Source organism: Anabas testudineus, chromosome 3 (assembly GCF_900324465.2).
Source record: "Anabas testudineus chromosome 3, fAnaTes1.2, whole genome shotgun sequence".
In the NCBI taxonomy this organism is placed as follows: domain Eukaryota; kingdom Metazoa; phylum Chordata; class Actinopteri; order Anabantiformes; family Anabantidae; genus Anabas; species Anabas testudineus.
The window spans coordinates 9,851,552-9,873,032 of record NC_046612.1 but is presented as its reverse complement, the minus strand read 5'-3'; the positions used below and the strand labels follow the sequence as shown (position 1 = coordinate 9,873,032).

The 21,481-nt window shown below is 39.7% G+C and overlaps 1 protein-coding gene across 1 annotated transcript in view; it reads left to right on the top strand.

The window, feature by feature from the left end:
- The first annotated feature begins 1,360 nt into the window (after window positions 1-1,360).
- igdcc3 (immunoglobulin superfamily, DCC subclass, member 3) overlaps window positions 1,361-21,481 on the top strand; it is a 48,902-nt gene continuing 28,781 nt past the window's right edge. Inside the window, exons 1-2 of the mRNA XM_026378748.1 lie at window positions 1,361-1,433; window positions 7,841-8,146. Of these exons, the coding sequence (XP_026234533.1) occupies window positions 1,367-1,433; window positions 7,841-8,146 (373 nt within the window). The 5' untranslated portion in view covers window positions 1,361-1,366. The remainder of the gene's footprint in view (window positions 1,434-7,840; window positions 8,147-21,481) is intronic.

The following is a 21,481-nucleotide window of genomic DNA, read 5'->3' as shown; positions in this document are numbered from 1 at the left end:
TTTTAACAACAGAATGGGTTCTGGATCAATAAATGGGGGGAAAAACAAACACAGGCATCACTTTGGGATGAGTATTTATTTGGGTATATTTAGCTACTTTAGAGATTAGATGATGACTCACTGACCAAATGATTGTTAATTTGAGTTTTTTTTACAGTGTCCACTTTAATTGCCTAAGGTGATATTTGCTCCTCTAGGGGGAGCTCGAGTACAGCTGAACCAGCGCAGCTTTGTTGTAATTAAGTGTTCAGAGGTCCTCATTGTTTATTTATCACATCAGGTTCACTTGTGCTGAACCACCTGCTTTAAATCATACGCACTGAATTTCATACTGATGTTTTTATTGTCCTTGTGATATTGAGGCTGTTTTCAAAAATGACACTGCCGTGTAATGTAATGTGTTTGGGCAAAAGGGTTTATGGATGCTATTTTTTCGCCATTTGTTATATATGTGCCACATATAACAGTGGAAATCCTTACTGATCATTTAGAAACCACTACGTTGTTGTCATAGATTGTCATTCAACACATAAACAGAAGTCTATTGTTGAATCCAGTGTCTGTTATTTATTGATTGAAGACGTGTTATTATGAGAAAGATTTTTACTATCGTTAGTAGTAGCTTATTGTACTTTCTGGCCCATGTCTGCAAAAGTAGTAGGTTATTTATTGTCATGCACAGATCTTGCAGTTTGTGCAGCTTTCATGCCTTGGGTGCAAAACAGTCAGCAGTCGACTCTTTTGTTTCGACAGCAGATTCAGCCAGTGTGTGTGTGTGTGTGTGTGTGTGTGTGTGTGTGTGTGTGTGTGTGTGTGTGTGTGTGTGTGTGTGTGTGTGTGTGTTTCTGTCATCTCATGGCTGTGTGGACCTATTTTAGCTCAGTATCATCACCGAGAGGACGTTTTACCCGGACCTCACAACTTCGGTGTGCTGTTTTAGACGAATCGGTTTCTAGCTCTATTCAGGTTTAGATTCCCGTTCAGGTCTGGGCATATTGTGATGGTTTAATAATGGCTAGAAGGATAATGACTAGAATGAATGCACTGTGGAAAGATTAACGAGAGAGAGAGAGAGAGAGAGAGAGAGAGAGGGTGCTGTCGTATAGGGATACAGCAAAGTGAGGAGGAGAGAGAGGGAGAAAGCGAGAGAGGGATGCTGACAGATTCCTGATCCATGGCTAAAATGGCGAAAGCTTGTTCGACCCCAGCGAGCCACCGAAGTGTAGCCCTGTAGGTCGGATCATGTAGGAGCTGAAGCTGGATAGTCTATCTGTGTGTTTTTCTTTTACACCCTCGACTGTTTCATTCATTATCGCGTTATTTGCTGCAAGTGCTGCGATATTTTGGTGCATATTTGGAAGTTTAAATGGCATCCACAAGACGCCGCCGCCTTGTTTTGTGCTTTTGGGGAATACTCCTAAATGCTTTAATCGGTAAGTACCATTATCTCATTACCGGAGAGGAGAGGAGAGGAGAGGAGGCCCCGGTGCTGCACGGTGTAATAGCTTTGTGGCGGTGCAGCTCTCGGAGCCCGGTGCACGGTGCACGGTGCATGCTGCAAGCAGCGCTGCTGACCGGTAACCCTGAACTTGGCCCCGCTCCGGGGTCCGTTAGCATTTGGGCAGTAAATGCCAGCATGAAGAGCAGTGCTGGAGCCGTGTGCACTGTGGAATGTGTACCTGCAGGTTACACATCATAGGGACATCTATCTATCATATTAGTGTGTTTCAAGTTATGTTTTGCGGGTTGTGGACGATTTGAAATCTGGGGTTGTTTGACCAACACTTCATGCACAGTACTTTAGTAAATTCAGACTCTTCCACGCAGCACGTAATAATCCACTGTAGCCACGTGCGATGGAGTCAGAGGAGTTTTAGGCTTGTTGTGTATTTGACAGGACATCATTAGAAGAATTTAAAGAAGATTTTACATGTGTCCAGCTGGTGCACAGTCAGTTCATCAGAAATGTTTTTCTAATTGTCCTCCTGGCTGCCTTTTGATCTGGTTTACTTACCTTTACTGCAGAATTACAGCAGCTTCCACAGTGTTATTGTTAACAACGTGATCTCAATATAACAGATGCTGCACTAAAAAGAGAAATATAACCAAACACCGCAACACTCAGGTAAATATAATGTGATGAGGTGGTTTTAGAAGGCTGTTGAATGGAAATTTACTTTTGGAGAGTTGTTGTAATTGAAATTTACTTCAACCTAACTTTCAAAAATAATATGGTATTTTAAGTAGACATTTTTACAAGTCAGAGGACTCTTTGGCTCATCAGTCCTCACAGTACTACCCTGTGACTTGGAGAATGACAGCTGTTATAGGTCTGGGGATAAATAAAGTCTGTGGTTATTACCCTTTGGGAGAATATTTCCACATATGAAATGTCAAGACTCTCTCTTTCACTCACTTTCAAAATGTCTTCTTTCACTATCTATTTACTATGATGGACACTTTCTCTCTCTTTCTGAGACAGTTCAATTCATAAGCAGGATGTAGTAATATGTTTTCGCAAAGCATATCACACAGGGGCTCTCAAAATCCTCCACTGGAATCATAAAGACTCTGTGATTCATGTTCAATCAGTGCACTGGGAACAAAAACCTCCAAAACAGGGATGGATGTAATTCCAATCTACCCATTACATTAAAGAATTTAAGCTGTATCAAGTGCTCAGCTGCATCAGAGATGAGATTCAGACAAGATAAAAGCGTTTTTTATGACATTTTAAGCAGAGTTAATAGAAGTGACAGAAGCATTAAGAGAAATTTTCACATTAGCTGGATGTCTTAAAGAGTCGTCAAACTACAAGGCAAAGCACAATGAATAATTCAAAAGATTATATGATAATAAATGTTTTTGTTCTTCAAAAGATTGTTTCCTTCAAAACAAACAGAAGCTTTCCAATGCTCCCAGAATGTATTTGCTTAATTATCATTTGGACTGTTATAGACAGATACCATAGGTGAAGTACATTGACACTGGAGAAAATGATGGAGGTGAATTGTGCAACAGCTGCCCTGCATTTTCTATCATGAGAGCACATTGTATTAGCGTTATTTCCCTGTAGTCAGCACTGTTAATATAACAGGGGAATAGCAGAATACATGAACCTACATGCTCATCATGAGTATTAAAGTAGCCAGAGAAGAAGTGTATTGATTAATAATTTATCAAACACAAGCCTATAGGGGGAAATATAAGTATCAGTTGTGCATACATCTTCCCCCTGGAAAAAGAATAAATATTGCTATTTAGTCAGACTTTATAGGGTTTAGAAAATGAAATTGAGTTGTTCTATGGATGCTCATTTTAATAGCTCATTTATACTTTGGACTCCCTAGTGTTTTATCCTTACGCATACACAGTCTGTTTTAAAGTGTATTTCTATTTAATACCACTCATAGATGCATTTTTTAAGAGTGGAAACTGCTTTAACTTTCCGTCTACTGTTCAATGCAATTATCAGAAGATAAATCTGCTTTCATTGTCCACTGTAGAGAACATTATTATATACTTCAAACTTAGCTCCAGTATAACAAATTGAATTATAATAAGATGATATAGTGTGTTTATTAATATCATGTAAGATGCACTGGTAGAAAAACATTTGGTACCACCAAGCCATGATTTTTACACTTAATTGTAAAGAAAGTAAAAGAAGCACAGAAAACATATTCCTTGTTTATTTGGAACAATTTAATCATCTAAAACTAACTAAAGATGAACCTTTACAGAACAACTAGCATTGTCTGCTCAGTTACTGTTAAACTTTAAGGATTTGCAATCTTTTTTTTTCCAGAAATTCAAGTATGCATGGTCTTAAATGCATCATGCATGCCCTCCCAGGTGTTACAACAATTTAAAATAAGTCTATGTGCAAACAATAATTTGAGTTTATATTTGGCTTGTCTTCCATAGGTGACAAGCCTTCCATAAGTGACCTGTCATTTTCAGTATAAAGCTACAAATGGCCAAACAAATTCAAATTCAAAGTTCCTTTTACACTTGTGAGTCTTAACTTGAGAAATTAAGGTCATGAGAAAGGAAGGTTGTTCTCTATAAGATACAGCCAAGAAATAAAGCTTTCTTTAAAAGCTCTATACTGTAGTCTGGTGCCACTCACGCCACAAGCCTGAAGCATCGCTAAGCATCCAGTCAGAATGATGGCTTGGGGCAGGGGAGTGGAAGTGGGCAAACAGCTCTACCACGCTCTGGTGTGCATCATGCTTGTGAATGTGACAGCCCATAATCAGATATCTCAGACTGATCACACAGTCACCGGTCATGGCCAAGCCAAGTGCACATCTTTCCAAGAAGACGAGTACTTATGAGTTTCCTCCTTGAGAAACAGATGCCTCACTGCCCCTAAATTGGCTGCATCATTGACAACACCGTGTATAGGAGACTCAGGCCAGCTGGCCTCTTGGGCAGCCAAGAAAAACCACTACTAAGGTTTGCAGAAAGGAAGAAAATATTGCAGTGGACTTCAGATGACTGGACTGGAGTCCTAGTTTGAGAAGTTTGGATCTAAGCTAAGACAACACAAAACAAAGCTCAGATGCAAAGCCCTAATAAAGATAATAGATGCCTGCCAGACAGGATGATCTGGGGATGCTTTGGCAGTGGGAGAGTAGGTGATCTGAATCGCATGCAAGGCGTCTTTAGTCAGTATGGATACCACTCCATACTGAAGAGGCATCTCATTCCTTCCAGGCAATGACTGACTGTGGAAAACTTTCCTTTTCTAGTAACACAATGACCCCTAAGCAAAAAACAGACAAACAAACAAAAAAATTGTTCTAAACTATTTGATCTAATAAAACCAATAAAATGTAATAAAGTACATAAGTGTGTAGGTGTTTCCAAACTTTTCCTTCCCAGTATGTGTAAGGCCAAAGAGTTGCAATAGATGGATAGTAAGAGAGCAAGTAGAGAAAGAAAATAATTTGTTAATAAAAATAAATGGGAAATGATAATAAAATGGTAAATGTGAACAATAAAAAAAACTGTATTTTATAGGACTGTCATGATCTGATGCCTAGTCGTGTCAGTGACCCATAATGTTCTCACCCTGCTACCTCATGAAACAGAGACAGTTCTCTCTATAGCACTTATAGCACTTATAGCACGTTTTTCTCCTTGGCGTAGATATTTTGCTTGCCATGTACCTCACTTGTAAGTCTGCCAAATGACTAAATGTAAATGTAAATGTTGCCTATAATAAGCCTGTGGTGTATCTTGAGGTCAGTTAGCTCTGTCTGTTCTGCTTGTGTCTGCCAACTGCATGTATCAGTAGCTGGTGTATGTGATCCTGTCTTTACTGTTGCAGCAGTAAACCTTTGTGCCAGCCAGCCAGCCACACTTATCTGTCAGTGGTAAGCCAGAGCATGAGCCACACTTAGCCAACTGTCGTGTCTGGTCTCTCTTAGTAATCCTACATGCTAGTGTCTGTTTTCCATGCATTGAGAGATTGATGTGTGTGTGTGTGTGTGTGTCTGTCTGTCAGTCTCCATATCTAACCATGAAAATCCACATCTGTGTAATATCACGTCTGTGAAAATGTGTTTTTGTAGATAGGTATGTTCTTGTCACCAGCTTCTGCAGCTGTGTCACCCCCCCCTCCCTTGCTCGTTGTCTGGTTGCTCAGCATTCACTAATAACCTTAACCTAAACCACACAAAGTGCAAAATCCAGCTGCCCCATTTAGTTTTTCCTCCTGTCTTCTTTGTTTTCCTGGACAGACAGTATGTTATGACTGAGTGATGACCTTCCTCACACACTGTTATTTGTAACCTTCTACCTACCCAGAAGTCAAAATTGTATTTGCCCGCCAGTTTTCCAGGATGTATTTATTCAATTGGAAAGCAAAGGGAAAAGTATTGTTGTTGGCTCCATTGGAACAAAGTGATTAATTGTGGTTGTGAAGAAGTATATATATAACATATATAGCAGCAGAGCTGCTCCATCTCCAACTCCAAATCAATGACATTGCAACATTAAACACTATTGTAATCTAACTAAAGTAAGGTTAAATGACAAACACTTTTTTACTTTTTAAATCTCATGTTTGTGTCAGAGATCCTCATATTTCGATCAGTCTAACACTTGCTTCTCTTTGTGAATGATGCATACCTGGATCAAAACATGAAGTGTGTCTGACTGGATGTCTGGCTGCAGGCTCCACGTTTGCTATTTTCTCTCTGCTCACTGCTTCCTGTGTGAAAACGTGCTGCTGTGCTGTTGGACCAAAAGACATGGAGCTGTCTTGCCAGCATCATGGTGGAGAGCAGCAGTCCAGGCAGTGGGATCACTGCCTTCCATCAAAGGGTTAAATATTTCTCCACCACCCCCTTGTTTTTCACAAGTGGTAGCATTGATGTCTCTCTCTCTGTTCATGGCCATTTTACTTACTGTGCTTGGTGAGTGAAAGAAAAGGGAGGTGGAGGGCAAATAAAGAAAAGATACAAAGCAAGAAGAGAGAAGGACGAAATGTTTCTTCGCATTATACTGCATATGTGATCTTCATGAAGGAGTGTGTCAATGAATTCCTTGTCTGCACCTAAGGGGAAGCTTTTCTCGGCTGGAATTTGAGGGATAAAGCCGGAGGTTCTGTGTTTTGACCCCTGTGTTTTGCCCTCTTCTAGCCCCCTCCCACCAGATTCTAAGGCCTGGGGCAGTGACTGGTAGTGCTTAGTCCATCAGCAGTCGAAACATGATACCAAGAGAGCTAAGCTCCTCTTTTATAGTCTCAGGTCAGACTTTGTACATCCTTTATTTATTGTCGTCCGAGTCCCCGCTCTTTACTCTCAGATACTACAAAAAAAAAGAAAAAAACAGATTTCCTCATAATAATGTAGAACAAATCACTACAAACAAATTTAACTAAGTCACTTTTTTAATTTATTTATTTATCTTTGACGTGTGGAACAAAAAGTGAGTACAAAAAACCATACATGTGTGCATTTATAATTTGAGAGTACACATGCTTTTGCGTGTTCAATCGATAGCCCATGAGTTCCCTTGTGACTGTAGCCTAGAGGTAGCTCAGTTGAGAGGTTTTATTCATGACCTGTACAACCTGGTGAACTGCTATAGTATCAGCAATATGACATAAGCAGCATTCTTCCTGTTTGTTTACCTGTAAAGCTTGAAATGAAAATTATTATTAAGGACACACATGTTACCATCCCTTATGAGCCTCGATAGTAATATGTTGGTGTCAAATGGAATACAGCAGACCAAAAAACAATATAAACAACGTTTTTATATAGGAGAGATTAGATAGTCTGTGTTTTAGCCTCCAGCTGGTTTCAGAATTGATTTTGGGATTTTACTCTGAAGTTTTGTTGATGATAGATCAATAAGGAAGATCTGATAGAAACTGCACTAACCTAAAATCAGAACTATAAAAGCAGTCCTACAGATTTTGTTATTAATTAAATACAGATGAGTGCTAAGGTTCTAACTTAAGATAAGTGGATCTACATGCAGGGCATGTGTGGGGAAAAGTTGGATACTATCTCAGCTGCTGGTGAAATAATGCAAAAAAACATTCATTAGATATTTATAGCACTAATTCCTCGTGCATTAGGCAGCTTGGATGAAGAAAAATCAGTTTGATATACTTAACAAAATCAGTTAGCACAGTTTAAATATTTCATAATCTCACACAGTTACAGATTCAAGAGTCATAAACTTATCCTTGGGGCAGGAATTCTAACAACCTTGTATTTTCAGGGGATTAAACTATGTTACTGCAAAACGTAAAAATTCAACATTCATGTTCAGCTATATAGTTACTGTTTATGTGTATATTTGTGTGTCTCTTCAGGTGTGATGTGTGAAGCGGAGCTCTCCTTCACCCTGGAGCCCAGTGATATCATTGCTGTACAGGAGCAGCCTCTCATGCTCCACTGCCAGGTGGACGGCATCCCTCCAATTACGACACAGTGGAGGCGCAACGGCATACTTTTAACTCAGGACCGGCAACACACCACCTTCATCAATGGCTCACTATTGATCAGTCACTTCCAGAAGACCAAATCTGATGGCTCATCTGATGAGGGTGATTACGAGTGTATGGCCCAAAATTCTTTTGGGCTGGTGGTGAGCCGCAAGGCACGCATTCAGGCAGCCAGTAAGTCTATTTTCTGATCTTTGTCTTATGCATTTTCATCTTAGTCCCAGAACATGATGTACAGCAATTCCCTAGCCACAACAGCACAACTAGAAAATATTTGAACATAATTTCTAAGAAACAGGGTTGCCTTGGTTATGATCAGTATTTTGTTATTAGATTCTCACTTTATCAAACAAAATGATTGTATCTTGAGACAGCAGCGTATTAATATATTTCGGCCCAATTGTGTTGTGTTGTTAGTATGTAAAGAAATGATGGTTAAACAGTGTATTTATAACGCAAACTGAAACAACCACAGGGACTTAAGTTATCATATTTCAATCCAGTCCCAGTTATCTGTAGTAGCTGTGAGTGTGAATACACTTAATAGCCCTGTCTGTTCAATCATTTAAATATTTTAATATCATTCTTCGAGTATAAAGAACTTTTTGATGCTCATCTACAGTGCTTCTTAGAAATTGAGGCCTTTGAGTTTAGCATTAACAAGCACTCATGCTGAGAGTCTCCAAGCTGCTTTGTGAAAGTGCAATAAGCCTGAAAATACCCAGCTGCCCACTCCCAGGTTGAGGCGTCAGGATAAATTATGTCCACCTTGACCACCAAATCCCGTATTTGAAGTAATTCTAATTCAGTTCCCAGCATTGTTGCCACGGTTCAGTTACAACATTTTTATCATATCACAGGCAGACTGTAACTCTCTGTCCTTGTCCTCCTGCAGTGTCGGTCTCAACTTACTTTAAATCAAAGGCATCGAGAATGTGCACATTCCTTTGTGGACACGCTGAGATGTTGTAGCAGCAGCTTTAGTGATACTGTACCGTTCCATACTGTGCTAAGTTAAGACTATTTGGAAGGCTCTGTTATATATATTCTGTAACACCAAGATATACAAAAGCTCGCAGAAGCCTGTTGATTCACAGGCTGTGTGTAGACAGCATACTGCTGTGCTGTTGTAGCCAATACAACTTTTCCACTCAGTGGGATAGGGAGGCTAGCACGGATGCCTCAGTGGCTGGAGGGAAAAGTCATTTCATCGCAGTGGCTGGCGCTGTCAAACACAAGCTTCGAAGGTCTCATCAAAGGGTCTGTTTTCAAAGTTTAGATTGTAGCTTAAATTTTAGCATGACTATCTTATGTTCTAAATGTTGAAAATTAAATTGTTTGGTATATTGATAAAAGTGGAAACTCGTGTTTTGCAGTGTGTGAAGCATTGGAGTCATGCAGCGATACAGTCGTCCCTTTTACTTAAGGCCTAGACACACCTAAAGACTAGCTGAGAGCTCCAAACACTGGACCGTTTCCACCACAGATCACAGATTTCCAGTCTTAACAGCCTGGAAGAAACATCTAGATCCAACCAGTTGTCACGACCACAATAAAAATGGACTGTACAGTCGTTAGATCTGTGCTTGTCTTTAGTCAACCAACCGCTACAACTATATGTGTGTGGTTGGTTGTGTGACTGTCATTCATCTCTTCTGCCGATAATTCTCATTTGCTCTTATGGTTGCTAATTATACAGTAATTACTTATATAATTTTAAGGTGTTACAATACAAGGTCAAACTGTGCCCCACTAATTAATATTTGAATGTAAGATTCAACAAATTCATCTTTTTCATTTCAATGGTTTAATACTGTATGAGCATGAAAAATACAGAATTACTTAAGTGAAGTATGAATTATGCAATCCTCCATCACTCATTCGTTAATTTAACATTCAATGTGATGTGAATACAGATATAATCTTTGTGAATTAACCCGACCTGGTGCCCCCTTTGGACCTGGTGTCGTCATTCTGCGTTTTGCTTTCCTACAAATCTTTTCCAGCTTTTTTGCCTAAAAGTATACATAAATATTACTTATCAGTACCCAATAAGACATTATGTATATCGGAAGATTTGCCATAAAAAACAATATTGGTATTTCACCACTGACTGTAGTGTAAAATAAAATAATAGAGCTGTCATTGCACCATTAGTTGTTAACCTCCTGTCTCTCTCAACGATCTTGCAAAATCGCATATTTATGCTGTTCACAAGCAGACATAACAATTTTCCTCTCTATTAGACTTTATAGATATTTCATTCAGTGCATTCAGAAAAATCATAATCATTCTTTAGCGCAGAGCAGAATGGAGCCTGAGCGAGTGGAGAGCATGAATGGGCAGATTTTGGACAGAGCACAGAGCTGCTTCTTTAAACTATAGTACCTCTCACACCATGAGCATGAAGCAGAATTCACCTTTTAGTGAAAAAATTGTCCATTACTGCGCTTTGGTTATTTGGGATATAAGGCTATGATTTAAACTTAAAACAGAGCAGACAAAAAACCTCAGTGATCATGGAACAGAAATCTTTATCACTTCACTCCGATCACTGCTTCTGTACCAAGCTTCCTGGACTCTTCAACTTCCAGGTTCCCCTTAATCAAACCTTAACCTGTTTTGTTTTAAGTATTTCATAAGAAGTCTTATAGTAGTGTGGTATTCCACTTGGAGTCGAACAATCACTGGTCCATTTCACCCTCCTCTGACCCACCTATTCTGCACTGAGCATAAATTATTTAGGATAAAGTGTTTTCAGTTTAGGAAGAGAAAAGACCAAAAAAAGTAAATGCCCTACATACAAAAGTCACAGACTTGTCTTTGTTTCTTCTGTTCCAAGTGTTTGTTAATGTTGATGTTTTCTTTGTGTTTTTGGGGTAATTTGCTGTGTTATAGTGCCTCTTACAACAGATCTCTGACTTGTACCACTGTGATGCAATGGGTGGTGTGATTACTGAAGTCTCTTTATAGCCCTCCCAATGGATAAAATGTCCATGTTACCCTCCACATTACCTCCTTCCATAAATTTCACTTTTTATTTGCTTGAAAACCATTTGTGTGAGCTCACTGTTGGGGGCTGGTGTAGGATGGACTCCCCATTACCCCTCTAAATCAGCAGTCAGTCCAGGAAACCCCTTTTTCCTCTTAAATGTTATCTCTTTGATGGTTTGTTTCTCACTCGCTTTCCCCCATACTTTCCTCAGTTTCTCTAGGACCTCCTCATTAGCTTAGGTTCAGGAAGCTTTTCATCATTTGGATGAATGACAAGCTTGGTACAGTGGTCCCAGCCCGGGCTCCTCCCTCCTCCTTCCACAGCACACCCGCGTCACCAGGCAACATACCACAAAAGCCCCCGTTACAAAATAGCTTTTAGGATCAATTGAAATGACTTTCTTTTGTCTGTTTGTCTGGCATTAATTGGAAAGAGCTGAGGCTTTGATAGGAAATATTCTTTTTTCACAGCCTAATTCATATGTGGAGACTGCAATTGACCTCAGAGACCATTAAAAACGATTATGCAACTCGATATGATGTGTGCAGTGTACAGGCAAAGTTGGCGCAAACACGTACAAAAAATTAAAAGAAATATTTAATAGATGAGCATCATATGTGCTACACATATGTGTGACTGCTTCAGTATTAATAAAGAGCCCTTGACTACTGGATAATAGTTCCCATCTTGTTTAATTCTGAAATTGTCATGGTGAATTACCGATATAATGGTAGGCCTATGAATGATACTTGAAAAAGATGAACCCAGGGGGTTGTAAAGGATGAAATATGAGAAGACAGGGGATTCCTGTAAATGTGTGAGTTTATACCCATGCCTCTCATTTGTGTGAGTTTAACTGCTCTCTTGGGTGTAAAAAAAAGTGTGATGTCGACCAGTCAGAGTCAAATGTTGCAGAGAAGCTACTTTAAAAAGCTGAGTGGATGACTTGTCACTAGCAGCTGCTCAGATTCAGACAGCAGTTAGTGAGAGTGATTTATGGGAAGCTCATGTTAGTTTATGTGAGAGTGTTTGTATGTGTGCACGCACGTGTGTTTGGAGGCTCTCCATCACCCTCCAACCTTCTTGTCCCCACCCTTGTTAAAGCCTTCTTCTGGGGTGAATGCTGAAGCTCCATCCTGACATCTCGTCCTAGCTCCCTTTGTCTTCCAGCCAAACCCCGCCCTCGATTCAACCTCCTCCTACCCATGCTTTTCTCTCCTCGCTTGTCACGAAGCAAGTCATCTCTGTCTTGTAAATTAGCCAACTAAATGCTATACAAAAATGTTTTGACATTTAAACTCAAACCATCTTAGTGTTTTTTTTTTTTAAATCCTTGCAAAATCAAAATTAGTTCACAAAATAAAAACACTGTATGTTTGACAATGGAGCATTACTAATTAAATTTTTCACACTTTTTAAGGAAAAGTCATATTCTATTGCTATTTTTACCACAGAGAAAATTTATAATAACTATCACTGTATTCCCCTTCAGGATATCATTCTTCTCATTCTTATTATCTTGCAAACATCACAGAGTAGTGGTGCATATGGGCATGGCCTACGACTGCCCTGTCCTTCCTTTGGGCAGGTATTTGGGCTGATGTTAAGTCAGAGAGTGCCCCCCTGCTGTGTGATCAACGCCCCTCCATCTGTCTGCCAGTGTGTCATCCGAGATATTTAGGAAGAAAGAGCCTTTTTTTCTTTTTTGCCTTATACTGCTGTGTAATTACACTTAAACCCGGTTTAATAGTGTACACCTGCACACTAAATGTGTAGCTTTGCTTTTCAGAATTGGTTCAAAGTGGGTCATTTTCCATATTTTCTAGGTATAAGGTTAAAAAACTGTCTTCTTCCCATATCTATAAAGATGTGGTTTGTCCTCTGTGGGTTGTTTTTTTGTCAGGAAGCTGAATAAACAGCAATACTGAATGCCCCTAATGACATCTCTGCCTATTTGCATTGACAAATGCTTGAGCTTGTCCAACTCTCCTGTGGGGAAGGGGCAGAGTGAGTCTCTATTATTTCTGAAGATGACACATCATTGACCTTGAGGCAGTGGAAAATCACAGAGGGGTTGCACGCTGCCATAGTCTTATTGTCTTGTTTATTGTATCTCTGTATATTGTGGTAAGTTATAGTGGGAGGATACTGAGGGTAAAACTGGATTTCCAACTAAGACATTTTAAGGCATTTGTTAATTAATAGCTAATACATTATTTAATAGATGTAAAAATTACTATTATATGCAATATTTGCTGTAGTATTGATAAAGCTGCATGGTTGGCAACAAAATAGGCATTGCAATCCCTCTGCTGGTATATGCCAAGAATGAACAGCTAATACAACAATCTCAAGGGCACTGTGCTCGTTGTTGTGCTTGGATCTTGAGCCACGTTGACAGGAGTTGGGGCATGTACAGAGAAGCGACATGCATGGAGAACTGTAACAATCTTCTGCTAGAAGAAAGCTGTTTCCTAATATGAGGCATTAGGGATGTTGTATGGAGCAGAAAAGGCTCCCTTATGCTCTAAAATATCTGCCTGTGTGAACAACATCACTCAGCAAATAAAGCCACTAAACAGGGGAATGGACACTGTAGGGTGGTGAAACAGGGCTGTGTCTTATTGTTTCTTTCTTTTGTGTGTGTAATGTTAGAACTTGGTAAAACAGGTCGTGTAAGTTGACCAAAACTGTGTTTGTTAGCACCACTGTCTCATTAAACAGTAAAAGAGAGAAGATGCCCAGTCTGCATGGAACCTACGCTAAAAGTCTACTGCCCAAAGTAACATGCCGTCAGCTGACATTGTTGTGATCATATGTGACGCACAAGTTTGAAAAACACAATAGTTGTCTAACTAATTTATTAAAATCAGAAACAGCAATGCTTTTGTTTAATGGACACACAAAGCTTTGTTTACAAAAACGAGTTATGGACTGTCAAACAATATCTTATCCATCTGGAGCTGGTAAACATTAGGTGGATAGGAATTCATATTATATTTTTCCCTTTCACTCTTCTCTATGTAAGCATCACAGTTCAAATTCAAGTTCAGTGTTGACTGATTGATTGCACTCTTTTTTGAAGTCAGTGTAGTATGTTTGTATTTGGTTATATATTTGGTTATGTGATCAGATGCATTTACATCTGACTGCATCTGTGCCTCTGTGTTTAGCAACCTGGTACTCTGTTCATTAAGTTTGTGTTGGTCTCTGAATATCTCTGGACCACCCTATCTATTCTCAAACAAACAAATAAAAAGGGGGCCTAAAATTCCTTCTGCCGGCTTGTAAGGCTCACAAGAGGAATTCCTCAGTAATAGAGGTGAAAGGTGAAAGGAAAGCGAGCAGAGGTTGGAGCAAAGGTGTGACCCAGCGGACCAGTCTTAAATGCTGGAGTCTGGTTTTATAATCTATACACAGCAATCTTGCCTTGACCTGTTTTGATTTAGACAAATCCAGTATTATCTCCTTTCCAGGGGTTTTGTCTCTACCAGGCATGTTTTAGAAATCAATCCTGAGTTTTAATGCCAGCACGTGTCTTCTTTTCATCTTAAGACCTGGTCCCTTGTAAGGGTGTGCTTGAATTGTGGTCGTTTTGTCCATTGATGGTCCACCTAAAGATGGTAACAGAGCAATATGTGGGTTTGAATTGAGGGTGTATGTTGGTGTTCCTATGATTCAAGGCTTCACTAAGGGCTTGGCTAGCTCTCACTACTGCCCCGTCACCGCGCTTCACTACACTTAACAGAGCCTTTATGGCCAGATTGCGCAGTTAAAAGTCTTTACAGGGTCTGCACCATCCTCCAATAAAAACACCAAAACTCCCTCTTCCTGTGTTCTCCTTTGGCAGACATTTTGATTTTCATGTGAGAAAATGTGCAATAAAGACTAAACAGACAGGAGAGCATAGTAAACATAATAGTGTTGTAACATTGTCATGCCATCATAGGTTGTTGACAGATTCACACACACGGGGCCCCTCAGTCCAGTTTTCCATTTTGTTTAAACAGGGATCAGGAATCTTTCTGTGGTGGCCAATAAGCAGAAGAGTTGGAGACAAAGGCCAGTCTGTGATGGGCAGGCAGCAGCTTTCCTTTTGGGCCTCAGCCATCTCTCCTCTCTCTGGCTTGTGTGTTTGTTGTGTGTATTGGGGTACCTCTTGAAGCGAAGGTGCACCTATTGTTAGTTGTGAACCGCAGGGCAGTGGAGTGGCTGGGAACAGGCAAAGGCTGTGGAGATGTGCAGCCTCTGGTGGATCTGTTTGTTCTCCTGACCAACTCAGCTAGCTGTGGCTGAGGCCCCCTTTTGTCACCACTGACTCTGGGTGGGTGTTTCCCCTACCACCCTCCCTACCGCTTCTTCTCTCTCTGTTTCAGTATTGACTCAGAAATAGAGGGGTCAGAGGTCATGAGGGGCTGGACGACGAAGAGGGGGGGGTTTATCTGGGAAATGGTGACCTTTTTGTGTGCACTAGGGCAGAATACCCCTCCCCTGCTTTTTTATCCTCCTCCCATTATGTATCCCCTCCTACAACGCACAGCCTCCTGCTCATTCCCTAGTGGCGACCCATCCCCCTGTCTGATGGCCTGCGGGCAATGGCAGTGACCTTGGCTTTGGCACTGAATTAAGGTGGCCCAAACTTGCCACAGCATTAGAGCTCTAACACTGCCCTCTGAAAACAAGCAGCCTGGAAGAACAAAAGCAGCCTCCACTCTCTGTCATAGCTCTTCTGTTATTTCAGTAAGGCTTAACAATTCATAGGTGTGGATATAAGTCAGTTCTAAAAAGCTGTAATGCAGTCAAATATAGCAGATTTGCAATTAATCCTCTGTGCACGGCTATGATAATGTTCAGGTTTTGTTTAGACAGGTATTGATGGACAGTGTATATGTACGTCATGAAGGCTGTACTTTGTGCTGCTGGTGAAGTGTAGTGCGATATAAAGAAAGGTATTTTTGTTGTTTGGCTTGGCCTTTGATGTAAGTAGAATGGACAAATAGAAACACCTGTCAGTATAACACAATACAATTCAATTATTTTTTGATGGAATGTAATTGGTATTTGTTTACAGGGGATAATGAAACTGTGAGAGTGTGGAAGGAAATGATTCAGTGGGTTTAGCTTTGTGTGTGTGTGTGTGTCTGTGTGTGTTGTAATAGGAAATGAGCACTTGGAGTGTTTAGGGTTAAAAGCCCGTCAGGCTCCAGTGTGTGTGGAGTCAGTCACCGGTGATAAAATGAATTCCAAGGGAACCAATTAAAAGAGGTTGCTGCTGGCATAAGATGAAAGATTTCTGGGATGGCCAATATCTTCCTGACAACCTGTTCGAATTGTCTCTACTGTTGTAAACACAATGTGAATTTACTGATGTGCAAAATATATGCTGAATTTACTATTTATTATTATGCTTATATGACAAAAATCTGTGCTCCACAATTTAAAAAAAAATAGCGATTGTTCAACAGCCACATATTATCAAGAAAACCTTAAACCAAATTGTCTGTGAACTCAGGATTAATGGACGACCAATTAACTGAGGATAAAATCTTCAGCAATATTTATAATAGAGCTGACATAATTAGTAGATTACCAGAAGCTGAATCTGCTATTATAAGTGTTTTAGTTTTTTTTTTATTTAAAGTCAGTATTTTGGTGTTTGGTGCTTTTCTTTGTCACAATGACAGTGAATGTTTTGGTCAGACAAAACTAAACATATTATGATGTCGCCTTCGTCTGTTTTACAGTTTTCGAAAATGTTGTAGACTGAAAACAATATGTCTAGAATAATGTAATATGTAACAATATGTAAAATAACATAACAATTTGATCTGGAACAAAATCCTTAGTTGTAGACGTGTAGGAGTAGGTGATTTGAAAGTATAAATTTATGCAATTAGGTGGCAGAGCAAGCAGCAAAACCAGGTTTAATCAGTAAAGGAGGCAGGGCTGGATGAAAGTGGAGAGAGGTACGCAGCACAATACGTAGTTGTAGCATGTGTCAGTGGTCTCAAATGATCTCTGGGCCCCTCTGGCTCTGGAGACTGGACCTTGAGCCAGGAAGGAACATTCCATTCCTCTGCTGTGCCGTGACTTCCTGACCCCACCAGCTTTGTTTCAGCTTTGTTTCAAGGGCAGCCTTCGACAGACAGCAGGATGCAAAGTAACAGCGGTGGGCTCACTTGGCTTGAAGAAGCACGCCTCTGCCATTAGAACATGCCAGAAAACTGCTCCCCTGACCCCTTGCTCATAATTCATCATTGTAAGGTGAACATTACCTACTCTTAACATCGAATAAATGTATTGACAGGAACGTGCACAGTCAGGCACAGTCTCATGGTCAGTGAGTGTACATACACCTGGACCGAGTGCTTGTTAAAAAAACAGCATCTAATGTGCAGAATGCATTCCCTCAACACACAGACATGTTACTGAAGCCTTCTTATTTACACATTTAATTTCCTTCCCACGTCAAGTTGCAATTTTAAGACCCATCATAAGAGATTTTCAGCTTCTGCTCAGGCTTGAGATGTTCTATTATGTCATAATAGAAAGACTCTCACCATCCAACTGCAGTCTTTAATCATATTTATGAATGTATCTCAGCTCTTTTGTCTTTATAGAAGTGGTTTTATGTCATAAGCCAGCAGTGTAATAACCCTCTCCATTTGCCAGCATAGGCATTATATGTGAGTTATTTTTAGAGGTTTAGCTGGCTGGTGGCAGGTTGGAAGAGCAAGTGATATGTGTTTATGTCTGACAGCTTATAGTGGTGTGCCTCCCATCTACTGCAGGGAATAGACAAGATGAAAGTGTGACAGTCAGAATTCCCTTGTGTTAGTCTTGTGTTAGAGAACATTTATTGGAAATTGATAGTTAAAGAGAGGGATTTTGGTTTGATAATCAATTTATTTGTTTGAGCCATTTTTCAAGCAACAATGTCAAACATTTCCTGGCTCCAATATGAAGAATGGCTGCTCCTCTTTGACTTACACTTACAGTGAAAGTCTTCTTTGTGTTTTGGACTGAATGCAAATTAAATAAAGCAATTTGAATATGTGACTTTCTGACATTTTCTAAACGATAATTGCAAGAAATTAGTGGCGGCTTTGTAAACCATCACCAAATAGAAAAGTAGATTTTTGAGCTAATTGAAACAACAATTAGCCAGTTAATTGACAGGAGTTTTATACTGATTTATACTAAAGGGTTGCTATAAAAAACTATGCTTATATTTTATTCCATTGTTTACAAGCCTTGATAGTGAGAATTTTTATTCCATCTCTCTGTGGACGTGAATCCAGAGCTGCTCTTTGTTTACTTAAATGCTGGCATTTCATTATCTGATAGAACAGACATGCCATAATAACAAAGTATCTGCATAGTCTTTGTTTGCACACACACTGTAAGTCGAGACAGAGACAAAGGGCTTGCAATTCTCACCCACTGTCTTGTAACACTAAGTGGTTATGAAGTGGTTATGACAGGGCCTGTATTTGGAGCAGTCACACGTGCAGACAAAAGGAGCTGGGGTTTAGTGGCTGCATATTAGCATGCGTTCATCTAGATTAGCCAGTTTGGAGATGGGGGGTGGGCAGGGTTCCACAGATCAGCAAGGGGCAGTAATGTCCCTGGTGGGTGACCACAGTCAGCTGGCAGCCTGAATGGAGTGAAAAGAAAAGGAGGCAGACTTTGAGCTTCCAGCTGTCTCAATAAGTGTTGTTTCACAGATTGGGAAGGGGGTTGATTGCATTTTATCAAATCCAAATCCAGTTTTCAGTCTGCTCAATAAATTCAAATCCATGAAAATCTCTTGTTGAATATTCTTAATTTGTTTATGTTTACTCACTAAAACAATTTTACACTAAACAATTTGTAATTGTAATTAAGGGACCAATTATCACATATGCCTGACGCCAACAATGATAGAAATCAGAGTAGTTGCTTATCCATTCTATAACATGGACATTCTGCTGTGTTAAGAGTTGTGGAGCTTCCACCACATATTTTATCACTACTCTGAGTCTTCACTCATTTTGCCCCTCACTGTTGGATTGTGTTGCAGCTGCACAAGTAAAAGCAACAAGGGAAATAATATTCAACACATGGTGCATTATAATTCCATGAATATCCATAAAATAAATGGTTGATCTTTTACTGTGCAGTGTTCTAGTTGTTACCTGAAGGTAAACACATCACTGCACTAGTACAGGTCACAGAATCTGATGGGTCATTGCAGTTGACTGAGGCTGAGCACTCATCCTTACTTACTTTTTTACTTTAACATCTTGGCTGCCTCAAGCAAATATTCAGTTTCGCAGGTGTGGACTTCAGAACACTTAAGTTGGTCGGCTATGGTTGTTCACAACATTATTGCTGAGTGCTCATGAATTTGTAGACATCATCTCTGTTTTCCTTTGTTGATGCCTGTGCATAAGGAGAGGAAACTAAACCCGCTACCAGAACCAATCGCTAATCACAAAAGGAAGCAATGTCAGTTATGCTTATTTGTATCCTCCACGTTCGTAAAAGGCTGCTGTTACTGTTGTGCATCTAGAATTATTCTGTATTTATTCGTCTCTCGCTTTTCTCCATATGTAACCATTAAGTCTTCATTACATAGAACATGTTTTTCTCTGTGTATGTATGCATGTGTTTCTGTGTTGCTGCTAAAAATGTGCAATGGATGGCAGAAATACTGTACAGTGGCACAAAAAAGTCTATGAGCCTTTTGGAATTTCATGGTTTTCTGCATTAATTTGTAATAAAACATGATCTGATCTTCATCTAAGTCAAGAGTATTAACAAATAGAATGTGCCTAAAATAATAACACAAAACAATTTTGATCTTTTCATGTCTTTATTGAGAACAACCATAAAACCATTAAATTCCAAAAATTTCACATACTTTTTCTTGCCACTGTATCTCCAACCTATCTTACTGGTTGTGATTGATGTTACTACATCTCTCCACCTGGTAATTGACCACTTATTTACAGAATAGAGCATCTATGCTTTTGCTACTCCCTGTCTATACCCTCCATTTGTCACAGACGTGCCATCATTTAGATGGGGATGATTCACCTAATCAAACATTTTGATTATGAAGCACTGTTTTTAATTTTACGGTCTTCTATGGTCTCATTAATCCACTCTGTCTGTCTTTTTTCATAATCACTAGCTCTTTCTTCGCTGTATTGTAGACCCGTTGCCCTCACGAATGCACCTTTGTTTGCCACATGTGATGGCACTGTGTTGCCCAGGATTGTGATTAATGACCACAATTCAGCCTGAAAAATCCCCTTGAGTGGGTGCTAGTTGCCTTACGCAGAGAGGAAACTCATTACTGCTGTCAGTTGAGCTGACAGAGCAGGGAGGGGAATGAGTGATTGTACATGTGTCTGTTTCTGTGCGCACAGGCGTGAGTAAGAGAGAAACAAATTTTTGTGCATGTCAGTAAGTGCATGCATGTCTGTTCACCTTTTGCCGTATATAAGCCATCATGCGTAAATAAGCTTGTCCTCGTGTTCAGAGCTGGGTATAAAAGTGACAGCATGTCCCAGGGCTTGTATCCAAGTAACATGGATAATTTCTCAGAAATGAATGACCCTGACTCCATCAGCACCCTGCTCACACAAACACTCCAACTTAGAGGTTTTAATGGATAACCTGAGTGCACCATGCTGCTTTATGACCACAGTCTTTCTCCTCTACAGTATGTTGCATATGTTTGGAACATGTGGATTCTTTTAAGTCTATTACCACACATTCCCATCTTCCATTTACAGATGAACTCTTATCTTTGGTGTGGTAAATGTGCCAGGTGGTGGGAACATTACCTCTGCTTATTAGTCCTTTGTTAAAGGCAGTTCTTAGTAAAATTAATAGAATGGTTTTCATTTTATACACAATTATTACCTCGTTGTTGTCAGTAAAGATTATGTGAGTAAGAAAGTAAAGAGAAAAGGCAACAATATAAAATGAAGGTAGGCCTGCATAATATGGATAAGCAGACAAGTGTGCCATTTATTGAGAGATTGTCATCTACATCCACTGACACTACATATGCAGCAAACACAAAGATTTGAGGACATACATGTGTATACTGCGCATATGGACATTAGCTCCATATGTAGCTCAGGCTTTTGCTTTGCAGCTTAGTTTGAAAAGGCTTGACCAAGGCTGGAAGGAAAATCTAATTACTATGGTTAATTCAGGTTTTGTGCAATCATGAGTTAGCTAGATAATAGTCAGCACTGATACAATACAGAAAATGTTATCTCATAACATTTTATTCATTAGCGTTGGTCTTTTTTCATTATTTGTCACTTTAAACAGGAATTCAATAAACTGATAAAATGTTGAATGTGCCAATTTCAGGCTCTTCTTCTTGCACGCCACTGCTATATCTGCATAGTTTTCAAGTTTTGTGTCCTTGTAAGCTTGAGTAGTTACAGTAAATATATTTATGTTATGCCTGAGGTGTTACACATACAGTTTCAGCTTTATTATGGGTA